General features: G+C 57.3%; 4 protein-coding genes across 4 annotated transcripts; 1 reads left to right on the top strand and 3 right to left on the bottom strand.

The window, feature by feature from the left end:
- Positions 1 to 513: 513 nt before the first annotated feature.
- PLICBS_005946 (uncharacterized protein) lies at positions 514 to 5,002 on the bottom strand (the record flags this gene model as incomplete). Its single annotated transcript, XM_018319684.2, has 2 exons — positions 514 to 543; positions 611 to 5,002. The coding sequence occupies 2 exons, from the start codon at positions 5,000 to 5,002 to the stop codon at positions 514 to 516; spliced, it is 4,422 nt and encodes a 1,473-aa protein (XP_018182158.2).
- A 3,149-nt stretch (positions 5,003 to 8,151) lies between these two features.
- PLICBS_005945 (uncharacterized protein) lies at positions 8,152 to 9,315 on the bottom strand (the record flags this gene model as incomplete). Its single annotated transcript, XM_018319683.2, has 1 exon — positions 8,152 to 9,315. The coding sequence occupies one exon, from the start codon at positions 9,313 to 9,315 to the stop codon at positions 8,152 to 8,154; it is 1,164 nt and encodes a 387-aa protein (XP_018182157.2).
- A 700-nt stretch (positions 9,316 to 10,015) lies between these two features.
- Positions 10,016 to 10,678, top strand: PLICBS_005944 (uncharacterized protein; the record flags this gene model as incomplete). The annotated part of the gene is made up of 1 exon (XM_018319682.2): positions 10,016 to 10,678. The coding sequence occupies one exon, from the start codon at positions 10,016 to 10,018 to the stop codon at positions 10,676 to 10,678; it is 663 nt and encodes a 220-aa protein (XP_018182156.2).
- Positions 10,679 to 15,322: 4,644 nt separating this feature from the next.
- Positions 15,323 to 16,567, bottom strand: PLICBS_005943 (uncharacterized protein; the record flags this gene model as incomplete). The annotated part of the gene is made up of 1 exon (XM_018319679.2): positions 15,323 to 16,567. The coding sequence occupies one exon, from the start codon at positions 16,565 to 16,567 to the stop codon at positions 15,323 to 15,325; it is 1,245 nt and encodes a 414-aa protein (XP_018182153.2).

Genomic DNA, 16,567 nt, shown 5'->3' with positions numbered 1-16,567 from the left:
CGTCAAAGACGCTGCCGCTCGGCACTCAGTGTGGGATTCTGCCAGGCTGGCAGCTCATCACCACTCCGAGGCTGTTTGTATACAATGAAGACTACTCGCATCTCTTGGGACAACCGATCCGCGCTCTGTTGGCCTGACGCAATCGCAATTATAATGATCCTTGTAGGCCAGTTTACTTTGAAGCTCAAGTCAGACCGCTACCGGCATGCCCCAAGTGAAGAAGGCGAGTGGTCGTGCCGCGACTGTCAAGTGTAAGCGGCGCACACTCACTGACAAATTGAGGACGTTGGCCTGAACAGGAACACTGCTGTATATGCAAACGCCAGTTTGCTGATCCACATCGTCTATAGATCTAATTATATTTATCATTATCGGCTGATGTACACCAACTTTTCAACGCCTGGCCATGGACCTATACTGTTTGAATCCTCGCAGTCGTCCGTAGACACATGCAGGCACATGCTCGTGCGTGGCAACGCACACCTGCCACTCAAATGGCTTCCGCCCCAATATTTACCGCTTGTTGAAGTTCAAGAAACGAGTCTAGTGGCAAAACGTCAGCATCATGGCATGGGATGACTTCTGAAGGGAGGCGTTGAGTGGAACTTACCGCCATGAACAAAATGATCAAGTTGCTTCCAATAAATGCAATGTAAATGCCCAGGTCCCTCCAGCGGTTCGCAAAGGACATGTTCAGGGGCTTGTAGAACTCGTCTCCGACCTTGTAGGCGCAGTACTCGCAGTCGCGCGTGCTGTTGTTCACGAGGTATCCGCTCCCGCCATTGGCAAAGAACGGCTGCATGTACTCGCCACAGGTGCTATTCTCCGGGGCCGTGAACTGGTTAAGCTCGTGCGGCTTGCAAACGACACTAAGGCCGTGCAAAGCCGTCGTCACCATGCCGCCGATCAGGCGCGTAAACGGATCCAGCTGGTACAGCCACGCGCGCCAGAAACCGGGCATCTGTGGCGCCGGGATCGTCACGCCGCAGAAGAGCGCAAAGATGATGATGATGAACGGATCGAACTGCGCGGAAATTCGTGGTGAAGGTGTCATCGAGGCCAGGCCCTGAGCCATGGTCACGGCGAACACTTCAGTGATGAGGATCATGAAGAACTGGTACCCCGCCCGCGAAGGCGTCGCTTGAAGACCAGGCATGAAGTACAGGCAGATGTAGAACACAACTGCGCAGAGAACGGAATATGGGAGCTCGGCCGTGACAATGGCCGTGGCAAAGGTAATCGGCGAGTACATCTTCGACGAGGCTTCTCTGAAGAAGAGCGCTCTCTTGATATGGAACATGACCTCCACCTGGGAGATGATGAGAGCCGGCAGGACGGTGACTTGGAACATGACGAAGACGGTGTACTGCAGAGAAGAGCGCGAGTCGTCGAGGTTGAGGTATGTCAGACCGCTGACAAAGGCAACGGCGAAATGGTTGAACAGGCGAGTGAAGAGGTAGTTGGGAGACCGCCAGAAAGCTCGGAACATCCGCCGGCACACAATGTTGAGCTGATGGCGCATCGGGGAGGCATATTCTCTCTCGAGTTCGGGACGGGCCTCGCGCGCCGCAGCAGCCCTCTCTCGCTTGAGATTTACGATCTGGTCCTTCGCTTGAGCCAGCTCGGGGCTTTCCTCCCAGATGTCGGCCCAGTCGCGATTGCCCACACGCGGGGTGCTTCCGGCGCCAATGGCCTCGAGCATGAACTCGGCGACATTATCCGTGGGAGCAGCCTCCGCACCATGGCGCTTGAAGTATGCTCGCAAAATACTCGCATCATCACCAGTATCGCCAAAGTAGACGGTGCGCCCTCCGCGCTGCAGGAGCAGAAGCCGGTCAAACATGTCGAAGAGGGCGGCGTTCGGTTGATGGATAGTGCAGAGGATGGCCTGGCCGGCAGCAGCCAACTTCTTGAGGAACCGCACGATATTGTACGCGCTCTGACCGTCGAGGCCAGACGTCGGCTCATCCAGGAAAAGAAGCAACTCCGGCTTGGCAGCCAGCTCGACGCCAATCGTTACTCGCTTGCGTTGCTCCACGGTCAAGCCCGCTTCTGCGGTTCCGATGATGCAGTCGGCCATCGTTTCCATTTCCAAAAGCCCAATGATCTCTTCCACGTAGGCATGCTTTTCGGCGATGGAAGTTTCGAAGGGCTGTCGTAGATCGGCAGAAAATCGCAGAGCCTCGCGGACCGTCTGTGTGGGCTCGTGCAAGTCGAGCTGCTCGGCGTACGATGTCGATCGCTGGAACTGCTTCCCGGGCTTCACGCCGTCCACCAGGACATCGCCTTGGATGACACCGATGTTCTTTCGAGAGGCCAGAACGTCTAACAGAGTAGTCTTGCCAGCACCCGACGCACCCATCAGGGCGGTCAACTCTCCTGGGCGCACGTATCCAAAGACATTGTTGAGGAGCCGTCGAGTGCCTTCGGGCACGGGGACGTCGTAATTGAGGTTTTCCCAAGTAAGGATGCTCTCTGACTTCATCCGCAGGTCCGAGCCGGCTTCGTTAGACCTGTCCTTGCGCCTCGTTTCCTTTTTCTCCATTAAGCGCTCGTTGAGTTGTTTGCGTTCCTTGTTCGGACGCTGGTAGACCTTGAAGGAGTTGCCGCCCATGCCAAACTTGACCATCTCACCCAGGACGACGTTGAGAATCAGGAAAAGAATGATGATGCCCACAACGATACCCCAGTTTCTCCAGAGATCTCCAGGGTAATATGAGAAACCTTGCGCAATGTAATCCGGGCCGCGAACGAATGTGGTTCCCGACTTGGAGCCTGCGAGAGTGCAGACCTGGTGGTTGATGTCTGTATACTCCGGCCCAGCGGGGATGAGCGAATCAGAGGTGCAAGTCATGTCAATGCGCTGGAACTCATTCTGCATCAGAGAGCTGAAGATGAGGCCCAGGACATTGACCCAGTAGATCCAGCGCAGCCACACCTTCTCGGACTGGTACTGGATGATGTATCCAGAGGTCGTGACGAAAAGCGTGATGACGACGACGGCGAATTTGATGGCGTAATCGAAGTCTGGGCTCAAACAGCCAATGATTCGGAAGAATAGGGTCATGGCGATATTTCCCGACAGGATCAGCAGGTAGAAGGTGAAGAAGGCGCCGGCATCCCGCACAAGTCCTGTCATGAAGTAGACGATGATGGAGAACATCATGATTTCGACAGCGGCAAACGCCTGGTCGACCAGAATCTGTCCAATCCACAGCGCGGATGGACGGTGAAATGCGTAAGCTTTGTGCTTGTTGACAATCGCCCTTCCAAGCATGGTACCGGCGAGTTCCGAGAAAGCTTGGAACGCGTTGAAGAGTAGAGCGATGAAGAGCAGACCACCCTTGCTGAACGCGCTGGCGGATGTCTTGCCGAGATTGAGGTAGAGTGTACCGAGAACGATGGCGATGATGAAACTTCTCACATATGCCAAGGTGAGGTTGAAGCGATCCTGGAGCTTGAGTGTGAATTGGCGCTTCATCAACGCCCACACCTGGAGGTGAAAGCCGACTTGGTAGACCGACCGCTTTGACGAGCCGCGTTTGCTCTCCTTGACGGCAATTTGGAAGTCCTCGTGTTTCTGCTTTTCATTCTCCAAGTTTGCTTTGTATTCTGCGATTTCGTGTTCGATCTTACGCTGGTAGGGAGAGCTCCGGAATGCCTCGAGAAGCGTATTGGGGCTATGCGGGGCGTTCGTCTCGGATCGTCCGGTGGCATACTGACGCTCGAACTCGTCGGTACAGCCAGTCACATAGTCGGGCGTAGTCTGTCGCGGTCTGGGTGCAAAGCCTAGACCCTCGAAATAGGAACGTGCCTCGGACGCGGGACCAAAGTAGACCTGCTTTCCCTCATCGATGACCATCACTTTGTCAAAGAGCTTGTAAATATTCTCCGAGGCCTGGTACAGTGAGACAAACGTAGTCGTCTTATAGAGGTTGGTCTGAATGCGGAGAGACTTGACGAAATCGAGCGCCGTGCTGGCATCGAGGCCTCGGGTGCTGTTGTCCCATGATAAGATGCAGGCGTTTGTGATCATCATCTCGGCAATCGACACTCGCTTCCGTTCGCCGCCAGAAATGCCACGGACAAAGTGATCGCCAACCACCGTCTTGCGGGTATGTTCAATGTTGAACATCTTGAGGAGCGTGGTAATGACGTGCTCCTTGAATTCTGCCTTGGACATGTTTCCCGGTCGCTTGGCGGGCATTTTGGTGTCGAGCGCAAACCCGAGCGTCTGTTCGACAGTGAGGGTGGCGTGGTGAATGTCGTCTTCGGCGTTGTACACGGCCTCGCCTCTGTATCGCTTGAAGTCGTTCGACTCCCACGGTCCGTAGTAGACATCGCCGGCGATGTTCGTGTACCCGTAGCGCTGATTTGCTATCGTTTTGAGAAAGGTTGTGCAGCCGGAACCAGGCTTACCCAGGACGAGCACCATCTCTCCGGGCTTGCAAACTCCCTGGAAATTGTCAAGCAGAGTCGCTTCCACTGGCTTCTTTCGCAAACCCAGTAGCCCCGCCATTGGTGTGATGATGTCGAAGAAGTCGATAAAGGCGTTGGGGAATGTCTTGACGTAGTTGGCTGTGCCGCCGATTCCCTTCACCGTAAGTCCATCCCAGCAGGCACCGATGTGCTTTTCCTTGATGCCGACTTCCTGGCCAGCAACCAGCTCACCACGCAGCGCAGTCTCGAGGTCGAACACCGAGTCATTGTCGGAGTTGAAGGATTCCACGGGCACAGACTTCTCGGGGTCGGCGGTCTGCTTCCTGCTAGTTTTGCGGCTGACACGCGACAGCTCTCGTTGCAACTCGGCAAACTCGGCTTGCGCTTGTTCTACCGAGATTCCAGCGTGCTCATGAGCGTCGTTGTTGGTCGAGTTCGTGCCGATGTCCCTTGCGGTGAGGGCAGAGTCTCCAGAGACACGGCGAGAGATGCCGCTGTGGCCACGCTCCTGGATACTGCTAGCCATAGTCGCCTCAATCTCCTTGTCGCCCGGTTGCGCCATCTCTCTGAGCAATACGCTGGGCTCAATAGCCTAACAGCAATCCTCGATACAGTATGGTGACTGGAGTGAGACGGATCGGTGGTGGTCGGTCGAATTGTGCCGATGGTGTCTCGCGGACTGGGCGACACGGCACAATCTACACGGACTTGTACAGAACCGATAACAAAATGCGGGCCAGATCCTGGTATGATTAGAGCAGACGCAAATTTGGGATACGAAAGAGTTTGATAGCGAGAGCTCGTGACACAATGACTACAGAGAAGGACAAGCAAAGTCACGACGGGCACTCTGACTGGACAGGGAGTTGCCAGGCAAGGCTCCTCTGCCTTCTCTGTGTCGGTGTGGCGAAGGAGGGAAAGAAAGAGCAAAGGAGGAGGAAAAGGAAGGTGTGGTGTAAGTAGAAGGGGCCAAGAGACTTAAAACGCTGGGACTGTCAGCCAGTTGCCCTCGAGGCAACACGTGGGGAACGCTAACAAATTTGAGGTCTGCCGGGGCAGGCTCCATCCGTCGATTCATTGACACGAAAGAGCAATCTGCCAAGTTGGGAAACTTTTCTCGCACGCAGGCCGCCGCCGGGGGACCCAGAGAATTATGGAGCTCCGAGCAAGGCCCCGGCGATGGCTTCGGCCGCCGGACGAGCGACGGCCGGGGCGAGGGCAGGGCAGGGTAAGGCACCACTTAGACGATGCAACGGGGGCCGGCCGCTGGGTACGGCACGCGAGAACAAACAAGTCGAGCTGAAGCGCAAGCCAAGAGTTTAGCTTGACGGCGTATTACCAAGCAACCGCCCGCCCGTACATACCATCCAGGTTCAGGTCCTGCTGCGGGGGACGGGGATCCGCGGCCAACCTGGCCTTGCCTGGGGACCAAAAATTCGGTACAAGAGCGGTGCCAACTCGCGTCTCCCCACTCGGCCTGTTGCTGGTGTGGATGGCCGGATCGTCAGTGAGCCAGCCGGCCAGTGGCCCATCCGCGCATCCACACCTGCCGCCACCGGGCACTTACACGTTCTTCGTACATGTTGACCGGCTGCGAATCGTGGCGGCGGTGAGTTGTCAGAAGGGGTCACAGTCGCCCGGGCGTGCTCGTCAGGTCAGGGTTTGCCTTGGACACCAACAAGCAGGCGCCGGCGAGCTTGCCGCAACCCGGGAATGGGAGCCCCGACACGCGGCCGCTAAAATCTGCTTGCCAATGCAGACGTTGTTGGAGGCCGTTGCGCGGGAGTGGAGCGGCAACAAACTCGGACCTGAGAGGCGCGGTCGGTTCAATCTCTGTCCCACTGTTTTCCCGAGATCATCCCACTCCTGTTCTCAAAGCCATCTGCATGAACGTTGACGGCAGATGTCCTCGAAATAGCAAACGGGGAAATGCGCGGAAAAAATTCTAACTCGTGATTAGCCAGCCAAGTCTCGTTGTCGCCAGCTTTGTCGTGAGAGGCTCCCCGTTGCTCAGACACAGGCGCGGAGAACGACACACACGGCCGACATCCATCCATGCCACGAGGGATGGTGGGCCTTTTCGAGGTGGAAGGACCCTTGTTTGTGTCGGCCTTGACCGCCACTAGTGCCACGAAAAGGAAGCCTCTTTAGGCTTCTCCGCAGCCGGCAGGCGCCTGCATTCCCCCGAAACAGCGGCGGTGGCCAGGGCAGGAGCGGCAAGCGAACCGACGGCGTGTTCTTGCTCCTGGTGCCAATTTCTGACTCGTGCAGGTCCTCGCAGGGCCAAAGCCACGAGTAAGATGACGCTGGTCTCCTCTTTGGACGCCGCAGCAGGCGAGGAGAAAGTGAACAGTTTCAATTCCTAGTTGGAGCCGGTCGCGTTGCCTGCGCAGAAGTCGGCATTGCCGCAACTCAACGAACGACAGAAATCATAATGAATGGATACACGGTCCACGCTGAATCGTGTGCGGCGAGGTGGACGGGCGCCCGTTCGTTCATCAGCCCCGGAGATACGGCCCGGGTTTTGCTGCCACGAACAGGGATTGAAAGGTGGGGAATGCGCCCATCCCACAGCGTTGAAGACTCATCCGGCCAAGAGCCCCTCATCAATAGGCCGTCTCGCATGCATGTTTGCATGTTTTGGCTGCATGCCCCAGCTCCATATCATCTTCTCCGCGCTGCACGTCTCCATGATGGAATTAAACAATAGCGCAAGGACAAAATACCCGGTCCGACAACTTGGAAACTAGCCGTTGGTATCACGGCCGGAGCGACAACGAGCCACCTTTGCCAAGGGTCGTGGTTGGGTAGCGCTCACAATTGGGTTTGCCGTCGTCGCAGATCGTTGCGCTTCATGTGCCTTGGCCTGTCTTGATGGGTTGGTTGATGCACCAGTCTGATCCCGGACAACACGCCTATTCTCCGTCAACGCCGCCTCCTCTTCAAGCATTGAGAGATCGTGAGATGCCCTCGCTAGCACCCGACCTGTTGCTTGCGCGTTCGGCCTCCACAACCGATGGAATGGGGGGGTCCTGGCTGTCGGCCAACCTACGCCACTCAGCACTCTAGCGTCCGGTGGCACGGTCACAGTGTCCGCCAACTGTCGACGTTCTATCGTCCATGGGCACAAAACATGCCCCATCGATATAACGAGATCCGTGAACTTATCGACGAACTTCAAGCGAGAAGAAGGATGATATATCGCAACGCCTCGGGAACATGATGTTCATTCGCTGGTGCCTTTCTTGGATGGAGTTTCGCGTATGATACGTCCAGGAGCTCTTGAGATGGCCCTTGGCCACTGCCACTTATGTGGCATCATCTAAAATCGCACGATCCGTTTGACGACGATTTTCACAAGGCTTTAGTGCATCAGGCCGACTGCGTGTTGCTCAACTCATTGCTCAATCAATGATTCCCGTCCTTGATGATGCCACGTGCTGGCTGCAAGCGCCCCTCTGTTCCTGGGTGCCGCCCTTCTAGGTGCTTCACGTCCGAGATGCGCTCCCAAGATCTCATACACATGCGCCCGTCTTGGGCGCACCATGCTGGATCGTTTACGCACAGAAATATACAGGGTTTGCTTTGACGACTAGAGACACAGCTAATTGCGGTTGCCAATACCATTTAATCATAATCATTGTTGCGAAACGCTTTAGGTTCCCGATACGCACAGCGGGATTGTACACTCATAAGAGTCGCCATCGTCTGTCATACCTTTTCAAACAGGTACATCTCGACCGACTCCGGCTCGGCGCCCAACACCGGCAAGGGCAAAATTTGAGTCTCCAGCGTCCTCCAGCCCTCAGACTCCATCATGCCAAACAGCGCCGTTTCAGAAGCGTGCCGCGGTTTTGTCGCAAGAAACACCCTCGTCGCAAACGCATTCGTATCGCCATCAGTCGCTCGCGCTTGCTGCACGTTGGCATCGTGCAAGGCAGACAGTGTGCCTACCAAGGCAGGCAACACGTCGACGTTGTAGGTGCAATCACTCAGAAGCACCAAGTCCCAGCGCCGGCGCTGCACCTCGGGGCCAAATCTCCCCTGTCGCCCGTGCTCCCAGTTGAGGTTCTCGTACAGGATAGTCGCGTTTCCAAGCTGTGAGCCGGAGTGGTTGTGCTTGAGCAGCGCTATGTTGGCTTGAGCCCGCCCTTCCGCCTCGTCCAGGTCCGTCATGAGAATCGTACAGTCGGCGGCACGATCGCGCGGATACACGGCGCAGAGGCCTGTGCCGAGGATACCCACGCCACAGCCCAGCTCCAAAATGTTCATGCCCGACTCGCTTGTGTCGAACATTCGTCGCAGGGTCTGCATGCAGGGGTGCTGGCTAGACTCGAGTTGGGGGAACTTGTAAGTGGCGGCCACGGCAGAAAGCGCGACGACACCAGCATCCCAGATGTGGCGGGCAATGCTCTCGCCGATTTCCTCTTCAATCTCAAGGTATTTCGGAAACTCGTTGTTTGCATTGAGACGAATCTTGCGGGTAGAAATGTCATCGTCGGCGTCTGGCCCGTTGAGAGTCACCTGCACCGGCATGACCAGGCCCCGACCGCCGATGTGTGAATGCTGATCGTTTGCGGATGTGAGAATGGAATAGAACCCGTCCGCAGAGAATGACGATTCCGGGCTGACGCAGAGCTCCACAGCGTGACCCGACATCATGGCATTGACGACCGTGGGCGGCAGCTCGTACACAGGTTTGGCAACGCGCCGTCCGGGCGTCCACTGCAGCTTGCCATGCTGTGACAACTCTTGTATGGACGTGCCCGAAGGAGAGTAGACGTGCGCCGTGACGACCAGGTCAATGGGCGCCTCCGGGAAGAGGAATGAATCTCCCAAGTCCGTGGTTATGGTAAACACCAGCTCCGCCTGCATCCGATGCTGGGATGATGACAGCTTTGGTGGGCGCAAGAGCCGAATGTAATGCATGTTGGGCCGGCGTTGCGTTGGCGAACACTGAAACGTAAATCGCAGTCGACGCAAAACAATGTGACGGCGCGATGGCCCGCGATGCCTGTCCCGCAGGAATTAATCACAGATAAGAAGGAGGATGCATTATAGGGTACGGCGCGAGTAGTTGGTGGCGCCCGGTCTCTCTTTCACGGCGTGTTTGATGAAGAGTTGTAGTCGCGGCCTCCAAGGCTTGTCATGCTGGAAATTTTACGGGCGTCTGCTTCCAGCGATGTTGTTGGCTTAGTCATCGATTCAGAGGGTGTACGCAGGAACTGGACTGTGCCTTCCGTTTGCAATCCTTCTACGACATGATTATCTGTGTTTCATGTAGGTCACTTGGGAAGAATTTACCAGTCACGGCTTCAAGAACGGTGTGGGATACAGTCACAGAGCTCACATCCGTGCACCTTCACCGAGACTTCCACATTTGGCACCCTGCCGGAGGTCGCCGCACATGCGGGTCCCGGTGGTCGCCGTCCCGGAGCTAGACCCCACCCCGAGGCTCGCATGGCCTTTTATTATCGCATCAACTTCACAAACTCCGCTCAATCCCACGAACCCTCAAGGTTGACACTTTACTTTGACCGCTACTAAGAAAAGACTTGTTAACACCGAATCCATCATGTCGAGCCAGGCCGAGATCGTCAAGTTGCTCTCCACTCTTCTCTCCGTTGTGGAGACCTCCATCGTCCCGCTCACCCGGAAGGGCGTCTCTTCCGGCTCCAAGCTCTTCGGCGCCGCGATCCTCGCCCGTTCCGAGGATCTTAAGCCTCTCACTGTCGCCACCAACAACGAGCGCGTCTCGCCTCTGCTTCATGGCGAGATCAACTGCATCCAGCAGTTCTTCACCGCCGACTTCCCGGACCCTGCGACCCGGCCGGACCCGCGCCGCGATTGCATCTTCTTTGCAACCCATGAGCCATGCAGCCTGTGCCTCAGCGGCATCGCGTGGTCCGGATTCAGCGAGTTCTACTATCTCTTTACGTATGAGGACAGCCGCGACTTGTTCGCTATCCCGTACGACATCGAGATCCTCGAGGAGGTGTTCCGGGTGAAGGGCGGGGAGACGGACGAGCAGGTGCAGCAACGAGCCTTGTATAATAAGAACAACAAGTTCTTTCAAGGCAAGTCGCTTGCCGACTTGGTGGCTCTCCTGGACGATGAGGAGGAAAGGACAAAGTGGACGAGCGAGATTCAGAGAGTCAAGGCTTTGTACAACTCTCTGAGTGAGACGTATCAGGAGGGGAAGAAGTCGGGGGCGACGAGCTCCAGCATTTGGAAGTAGTGGAGTTGTGAGCGTTGGTTGAGTTTTCTCCTGTGGCAGGTAGCGACCCATATACCCAGACTGCCGTTGTCTCCTCACTCGTGTTGGACCCAAAGCCTCTACGTGACCATGCACCTACATGACCGTGACATAGCAGAGGCCTCTTGTCCTCTCTAGCTCTGAAGCACACATACTTGCTTTACGTCTGGTCTATTTCCACGTGCCACCGAAGCGAATTTACCCGTGGCGCACATTCTATCTCGGCCCCAACCCCATCACCCAACACTGTGCTCCTGATAGCGACATATCCTCGGGCACGTCTCAAAACTCCAACAGACCGAATGCTCAGATATCGAATAAGCCGCAGCAAGGCTTTGCGCCCCCAAACATGCCAAGGGTTCCTCCGATACGGGCCCACCACCGGCATCCCGGTAACGGCAGACCCCGCTGTGTCCGGAGCGGCCCATTCTGCGGCCCAAGCTCCGAGCCTCCTGGCCGGGACGGAGGTTCCTGCACCAGGGTGCCAACTTTGCAACGTTCTGCCCCCATCAACTCCAAGACTTATAGCATCCAGATAAAAGGTTTTCGTTGTGTCCCTTTGCATGTGCTCCACGTGGCTGTTGGCTTTTGCCAGGGTGCATCCAGTCTCCGTCCGGCCCGGCCCGCAGGATCCGGAAGAGATTGACCCAACTCTCCCAGTATGGTATCGTAAAGTTGCAGCAAACAAGAGAAGAAAAATATTGCCATTGAACTCATGGAGAAGAGCCATGTCTATACATAATTTCACTCATAATGGTTCCTAGTAACCGTGGATAGTTGTCAGTCCGGGTTCTTGAACCCACCAGAGTTCATCGTCCACGAGCTGCATGTGGGATGGTTAGAGCGTCTGCCCCCAGCCAAGAAGTCGACAGGGCATGGTCTTGAAGATTTCAAATGCAACCCCTAGACTCAAGGGTCCAAGAAGAACTAGCCATGCAAGTCTGACGGCCGCGTCTTCCGCATGCAGATACGGGTCAGATACGTAAGCAGCGAGCGTAACTTCCACGTTCCTTCTGACCGTGTTTGGCAAACTGTGCAGCTCCCTCGAAGCACGCCCCGAATGTATGTAAATGGCTGCCAAGTCGAGCAGCGGCCCCAAGCGCGGCCAAAGTGATGAGTTGACTGAAGCACGTTCTCCCGGTCCCTGGTCATCCCAACACCTGGTGTTCGCATGGCAAAGCAGCCACCACGGGTTTCCGTGCCACACCCAGCACACGGCCGCCGCTGCTATTGGCCGAACGCTTCCGTGCCTCCCGCGAAGCCACGGACAATGCACATGGCGCGCATGCAAGTCATGCAAGGCCTGGCACATCTAAGCGCCCGGCGTGGTGTTCGGGGGCCAATGGCCAAGTCGGCCCGCCCCCCAGCCCCCTCTTCGTTTCCCTTGACGGCCCGAGCCACAATGGTGGCTGCCAGTGCCATTTTCGACGTCAGATGCAGCGGACCTGGTCCTGGTAAAGAGTTCTTAGCACGAGGGAAATCGCTGGGGTGCATTAGGGCTAGGGAGGAGTGCGGCTGATGAAAGCTGGAGTCAAGCTTGTGAGAATGAATCGCCAAGAGTAGGTTCGTTGTGAGTGTCCGAGGCTGCGGCCACGCGTGCGCCAGACGGAATGAAGGAACGCGACGGGCGAGCTCACAAGCCCCTCTCCATCGTCGCACCGGTGCGGTTTGTCGGCACTCGTACCCCTCTTTTCGAGGTCACAAGAATGGGCCGCTCCCGTTCGTGTCCTAGCCGCCTCCCCCCGGAAAGGCACGAGAAGGATGATGCCTGGCGGGATCCCGGGACGGGGGGAAAGGTCGAGCACTCGCCCTGCGGGGAGGAGGGGAGTGTGCATGAACTTGCTTCTCTCAAGCTTCCCAACGCGGCTCACCATTGCCCTCACCGAGGCACCGTGGTGTTGGTGGCTGGGAGGGCACTGGGCCAAGTCAGGTCGACACACGGACACACCAAAGACCTCCGCCATTCCAGCCGGCACCCAAGAATAGATTGCGTGAGAGATGCAGCAATCCAACGAACCGCTCGGCCCTGTCCTTTGGGTGCGACGTGACGGCACCGTGACAGTGTGATATTCCGTCGGTCCATCCATCCTGCGAGATGACCTCGAACCATAGCCGCGTGCAACCAACCCCCTCCTCCCCTTGCCCGCAGGCGAACACACCCATTTTTCCCATCCTGCCCCCCCATTTTCCTCTTTGTGCGACCCTCACTCAGCGCAAAAGCAAGGGGAGCGAGTTCGCACCAACCGGAAGCCAGCACGGCATCAAGACCTTTTCCCTTCGTTTCCGTCTCACTACAAGCGTCACGGCCAGGACATTGGAGGCGCGGGCTTGTACATGCGCGTGTGGTGCATACGTGCGCGTGTGAGTGAGCACAGTGCAGCGTCGCACGAGCGCCGCGCGGCATGGCAAAAAGAAGGCCAGGCCCATTTCCACGCATCCCGTCTTGCACCGATCCCAGCGACCCTTTTTTGTCTCGCTAAGGCTGGACCAAGACACGCCTGCAGCCACGCGGCTGCACAGCGAATCCAGAAGGGTGGCCCTGCAGGTTTCCAACCTCGGTGTGCCCTCTGGGTTGCACCACCGGAGGGGGCAAGATGAGGAGAATGAATGCACGCACCTATGGAAGCATTCACGCAGGCACACCCCCCGCCGAGGCCAAGAATACTGAATGTACACGGACCGTACCTTTTGGGGGGGTTCTCTCTGCCAAGTTTGTCCTCCCGCTTGTCTCGGGGCTGCCTACCTATGAGCTGAAAGACGGCTCGGCACGACTCAGGCCCACGCTGCGGGCTGCGCGTTTGACTCGCGTTCCCGTCTTCATTTTGCCTCTGAACGCCGCTCGCCGGCACGGAAGGTGGGCGCGTCCCAGATCTGTAGGCGAGCGAAAGGGCGAAAGTGGGCAGGACCGGTGATATCAGTCCGTGGCACCGTACCGTACGAATTGCGAAACTGGGCACAACAACCGCGGCGAGCGCACGCACAGGCACGGCAAGGAAGTGCGTCAGCCAAAAGGCGAGTGGGGGTACTGCACGCGGCCTATGGGTGACGGGTGACGGGCGATGATGCCGGCAACGCATCATCAGCGAGCGCCACACACGCATGCCAGCCTGCCGTGCCTGTGCTAATGCACCAATTGCGCGCCCACGCGGGCCCCTAGATTCGCGAGATGGCCCGCTGCAGCTCGCATCCGTTCGCTGACGCTGCGCTGCGGAGCACCCGAGCTGCCCCCCCTCTTCGCTCCTCTCGGGCAGGGTCGAGTCTCACAGGTCACGGGCTCGCCTTCGCACGCCGTGTCGCCAGGCAGGAAGCCGAACGGGTATGACCACCCGTGTCGCCATCGTTTGCTTAGCGGTTGACTAGCAGTACGCGTTGCCGCGAGAGGGGGGATGGCCAGCGCAGAGAGCCAGCGATCCGATCCGCTCGTCCGTCAGGTACTCACTCCGAGCCAGGATGCATGTCCGTAAGAGCGGCGGGTGGCACCGGCAGCCTACGGCGGCACAGAAACTTTACGCACACGCATGAGATGGGCCACAGTGCGGCGTTTAATCGTCGGGCTTCAAAACTCAATCGCTCGGAGCATCGGGTTTGCAGCTCGTCCTCGTGCATCAATGATGCCATCTCGTGACGGTTCCTGGAAGGGGACACGCTTCGCGTCAGGAAAGGCTGAAAGCGGGAAGGCGGCCCGTCACGAACGGTGGGCCCCGGCACGCTTGTTAGCGCAAAGCAAGACGCCCGTCATGCCGCGAGCATGACGCCGTTCCAGGTTGTGGGATGCTGCGCCGGCAGGGAACGTAGAGACCAGCAAAGGTACCGACTACTTCACGGTGATGGACTGTCATGGGGGTCGGCGCAAGCTCGAGCTACAGCAAGTTCACATCGTTAGCCAAACACATAGGTGCTCGCTCAGTTGGGGCATTGGTGGTGGTGATATCAAGTTCCATTCGGCCTCATTAGATACAATCCTACGCAAACGTGATACTAAGGCCCGTTCCCATGATCAACTCCAGCGCCGTGACCTCGTAAGGCCAGGCGTAAATCCAAAATCTAACCGGGAGCGTGAACCGTATCCTCGCGTCCTGGCTGGTTCGGCTCACCTCAACCGGTCATGGTGCATAACTGAATGCATCATCCGTCTCGGCCGTGCGTTCCAACTTTTTTCGTGACAAAGGAGAATAATAATAACAGGCACTTGACACACCATCCGCCTCAGCCTTCTTTCGCTCGCTCGTGACGCTCGCATAAAGCGTTGGGTATCTATAAATGGTCAAATGCCCTCCGTTGTCCAGGTCCCTTCTGCGTGTGCATTGTTGGTAGTACAGGTTGCCCTTTGGTCGTCTTGTAGTGTGTGAGGACACAAGAAACCGGGTTCCTCGGGCCAAAAGGATATGTCCGAGGAACCAGTCGAGAGAACTCAAGGAAATCCGCGGGTTCCGGATATATCCGGCGGCAGTCCTCGGCTCTATAGTGGTAATATACAACCCTCTGGCCTGTCCGTGCGGAACCAAGGTGTCCAGCTGGCTCCGGGTCCGAAACCGGGGTCAGGCAAGAGGGCAGAGACACTAGGAGAGAGACAGGAAAGAGAAAAGTAGTCCGGTCCTTTGGCTAGCATTTCCTTGGCGCGCTCCCTTAGGCAGTGGGTCGGGCGAGAATCTCGGTGGCGTTTGCTTCAAATCGCAGATTGAACAGGCGAACACTTTGCATGAACTTCTCAGTCTTGGCCAGTTCACGATCGCGGCCAAACAGCGTCTCGACAAACTCGACACCCGAGTTCTTACCCAGACTGGCCTGCTTCTTGCGAGCCGCCCTCAACATGGGAGCCTCGCATGCCTTGAGAAGGGATCTCAACTTCTCCATGAGGCGGTCGCCGCCGTCGATGAACTCACTGACTATTTCCCGATTCTCGGCACTGCGAACAAGGCCGACCTTTTCCTCGGCCTCCTTGATGTGGACCGATAGTTGAATGAGAATAAGCCAGAGATCGCCAGCCATGTCGGCAATGGGCGTGGATGGACCCTCGTGGTACACAGTCCAGTCGTAGATCCACTTGCCAAGGCTGTTGGCGTCGAACACGCTGCCCAGGAGTAGGATAGGCTCCTCCGCGGGATCCCAGTTCTTAAGAGAGTACCCGGTGGGGATCTTGTGTCGACGAGCGTCAGCCTCCGTGGCCTTTGGTGTAGCCGGGGGTTTGGCGCGAGGCGTGTTGGACGGCCGAGTGGTGGCGGGCCGCTGAGGTACCGATGCTGAAGACCGGCGAGCATGTGAATGGCTTGTTGGAGGCCTGGCCTGGGCTTGAGGTTGTGGTCTGGGCGATTCGTAGTGTGCGGCCCGAGCATAGGCAGGATCAGCGTAGTAGGCGCCGTTCTGCAGGTAGTCGTCGTAATTAGTGTACCATACCCCATCATGGTCATAGATATTGTGGTGTTTGTAGTGGCGATTCTTGGACCGTGACTGGGCAGGCAACACGTAGGTGTGCCCCATTGCCTCGATGATCTCGTCCTCGTCGGATTCTCCATAGGGGGTAGAGGCCCGGACATAGGTATACGAGTGCCGGCGATCGCGCCTGGGACTATATTGGAAAGGGCCCGGAGGCCGGCGCGATGACGAAAAATGTTTGGCACTCACATCAACCGTACAGTAGTCCCCGTAGCTGTTGTATCGCGGGGACTCCATGTGCGTCCGTGGCGTGAAGTTGCCATGCTGCGAGTAGCTGCTTGAGCGAGAGTGCGCGGCACGCGTCGCTGGTCGCCGCGGCGTGGCCGATTCGAACCAGTTGGGCCGTGGCGAGGGTGTGGGAGTTGCTGAAGACATTCGAGAGTACTCCCACTCGTGGATCGGAGTCGATCCTGGCGTTCGTGGTGATGGGTAGTTCAT

Source organism: Purpureocillium lilacinum (assembly GCF_023168085.1).
Source record: "Purpureocillium lilacinum CBS 284.36 DNA, scaffold_4, whole genome shotgun sequence".
In the NCBI taxonomy this organism is placed as follows: domain Eukaryota; kingdom Fungi; phylum Ascomycota; class Sordariomycetes; order Hypocreales; family Ophiocordycipitaceae; genus Purpureocillium; species Purpureocillium lilacinum.
The sequence above is the reverse complement of the archived record's forward strand: the minus strand, read 5'-3'. Positions and strand labels throughout refer to the sequence as shown.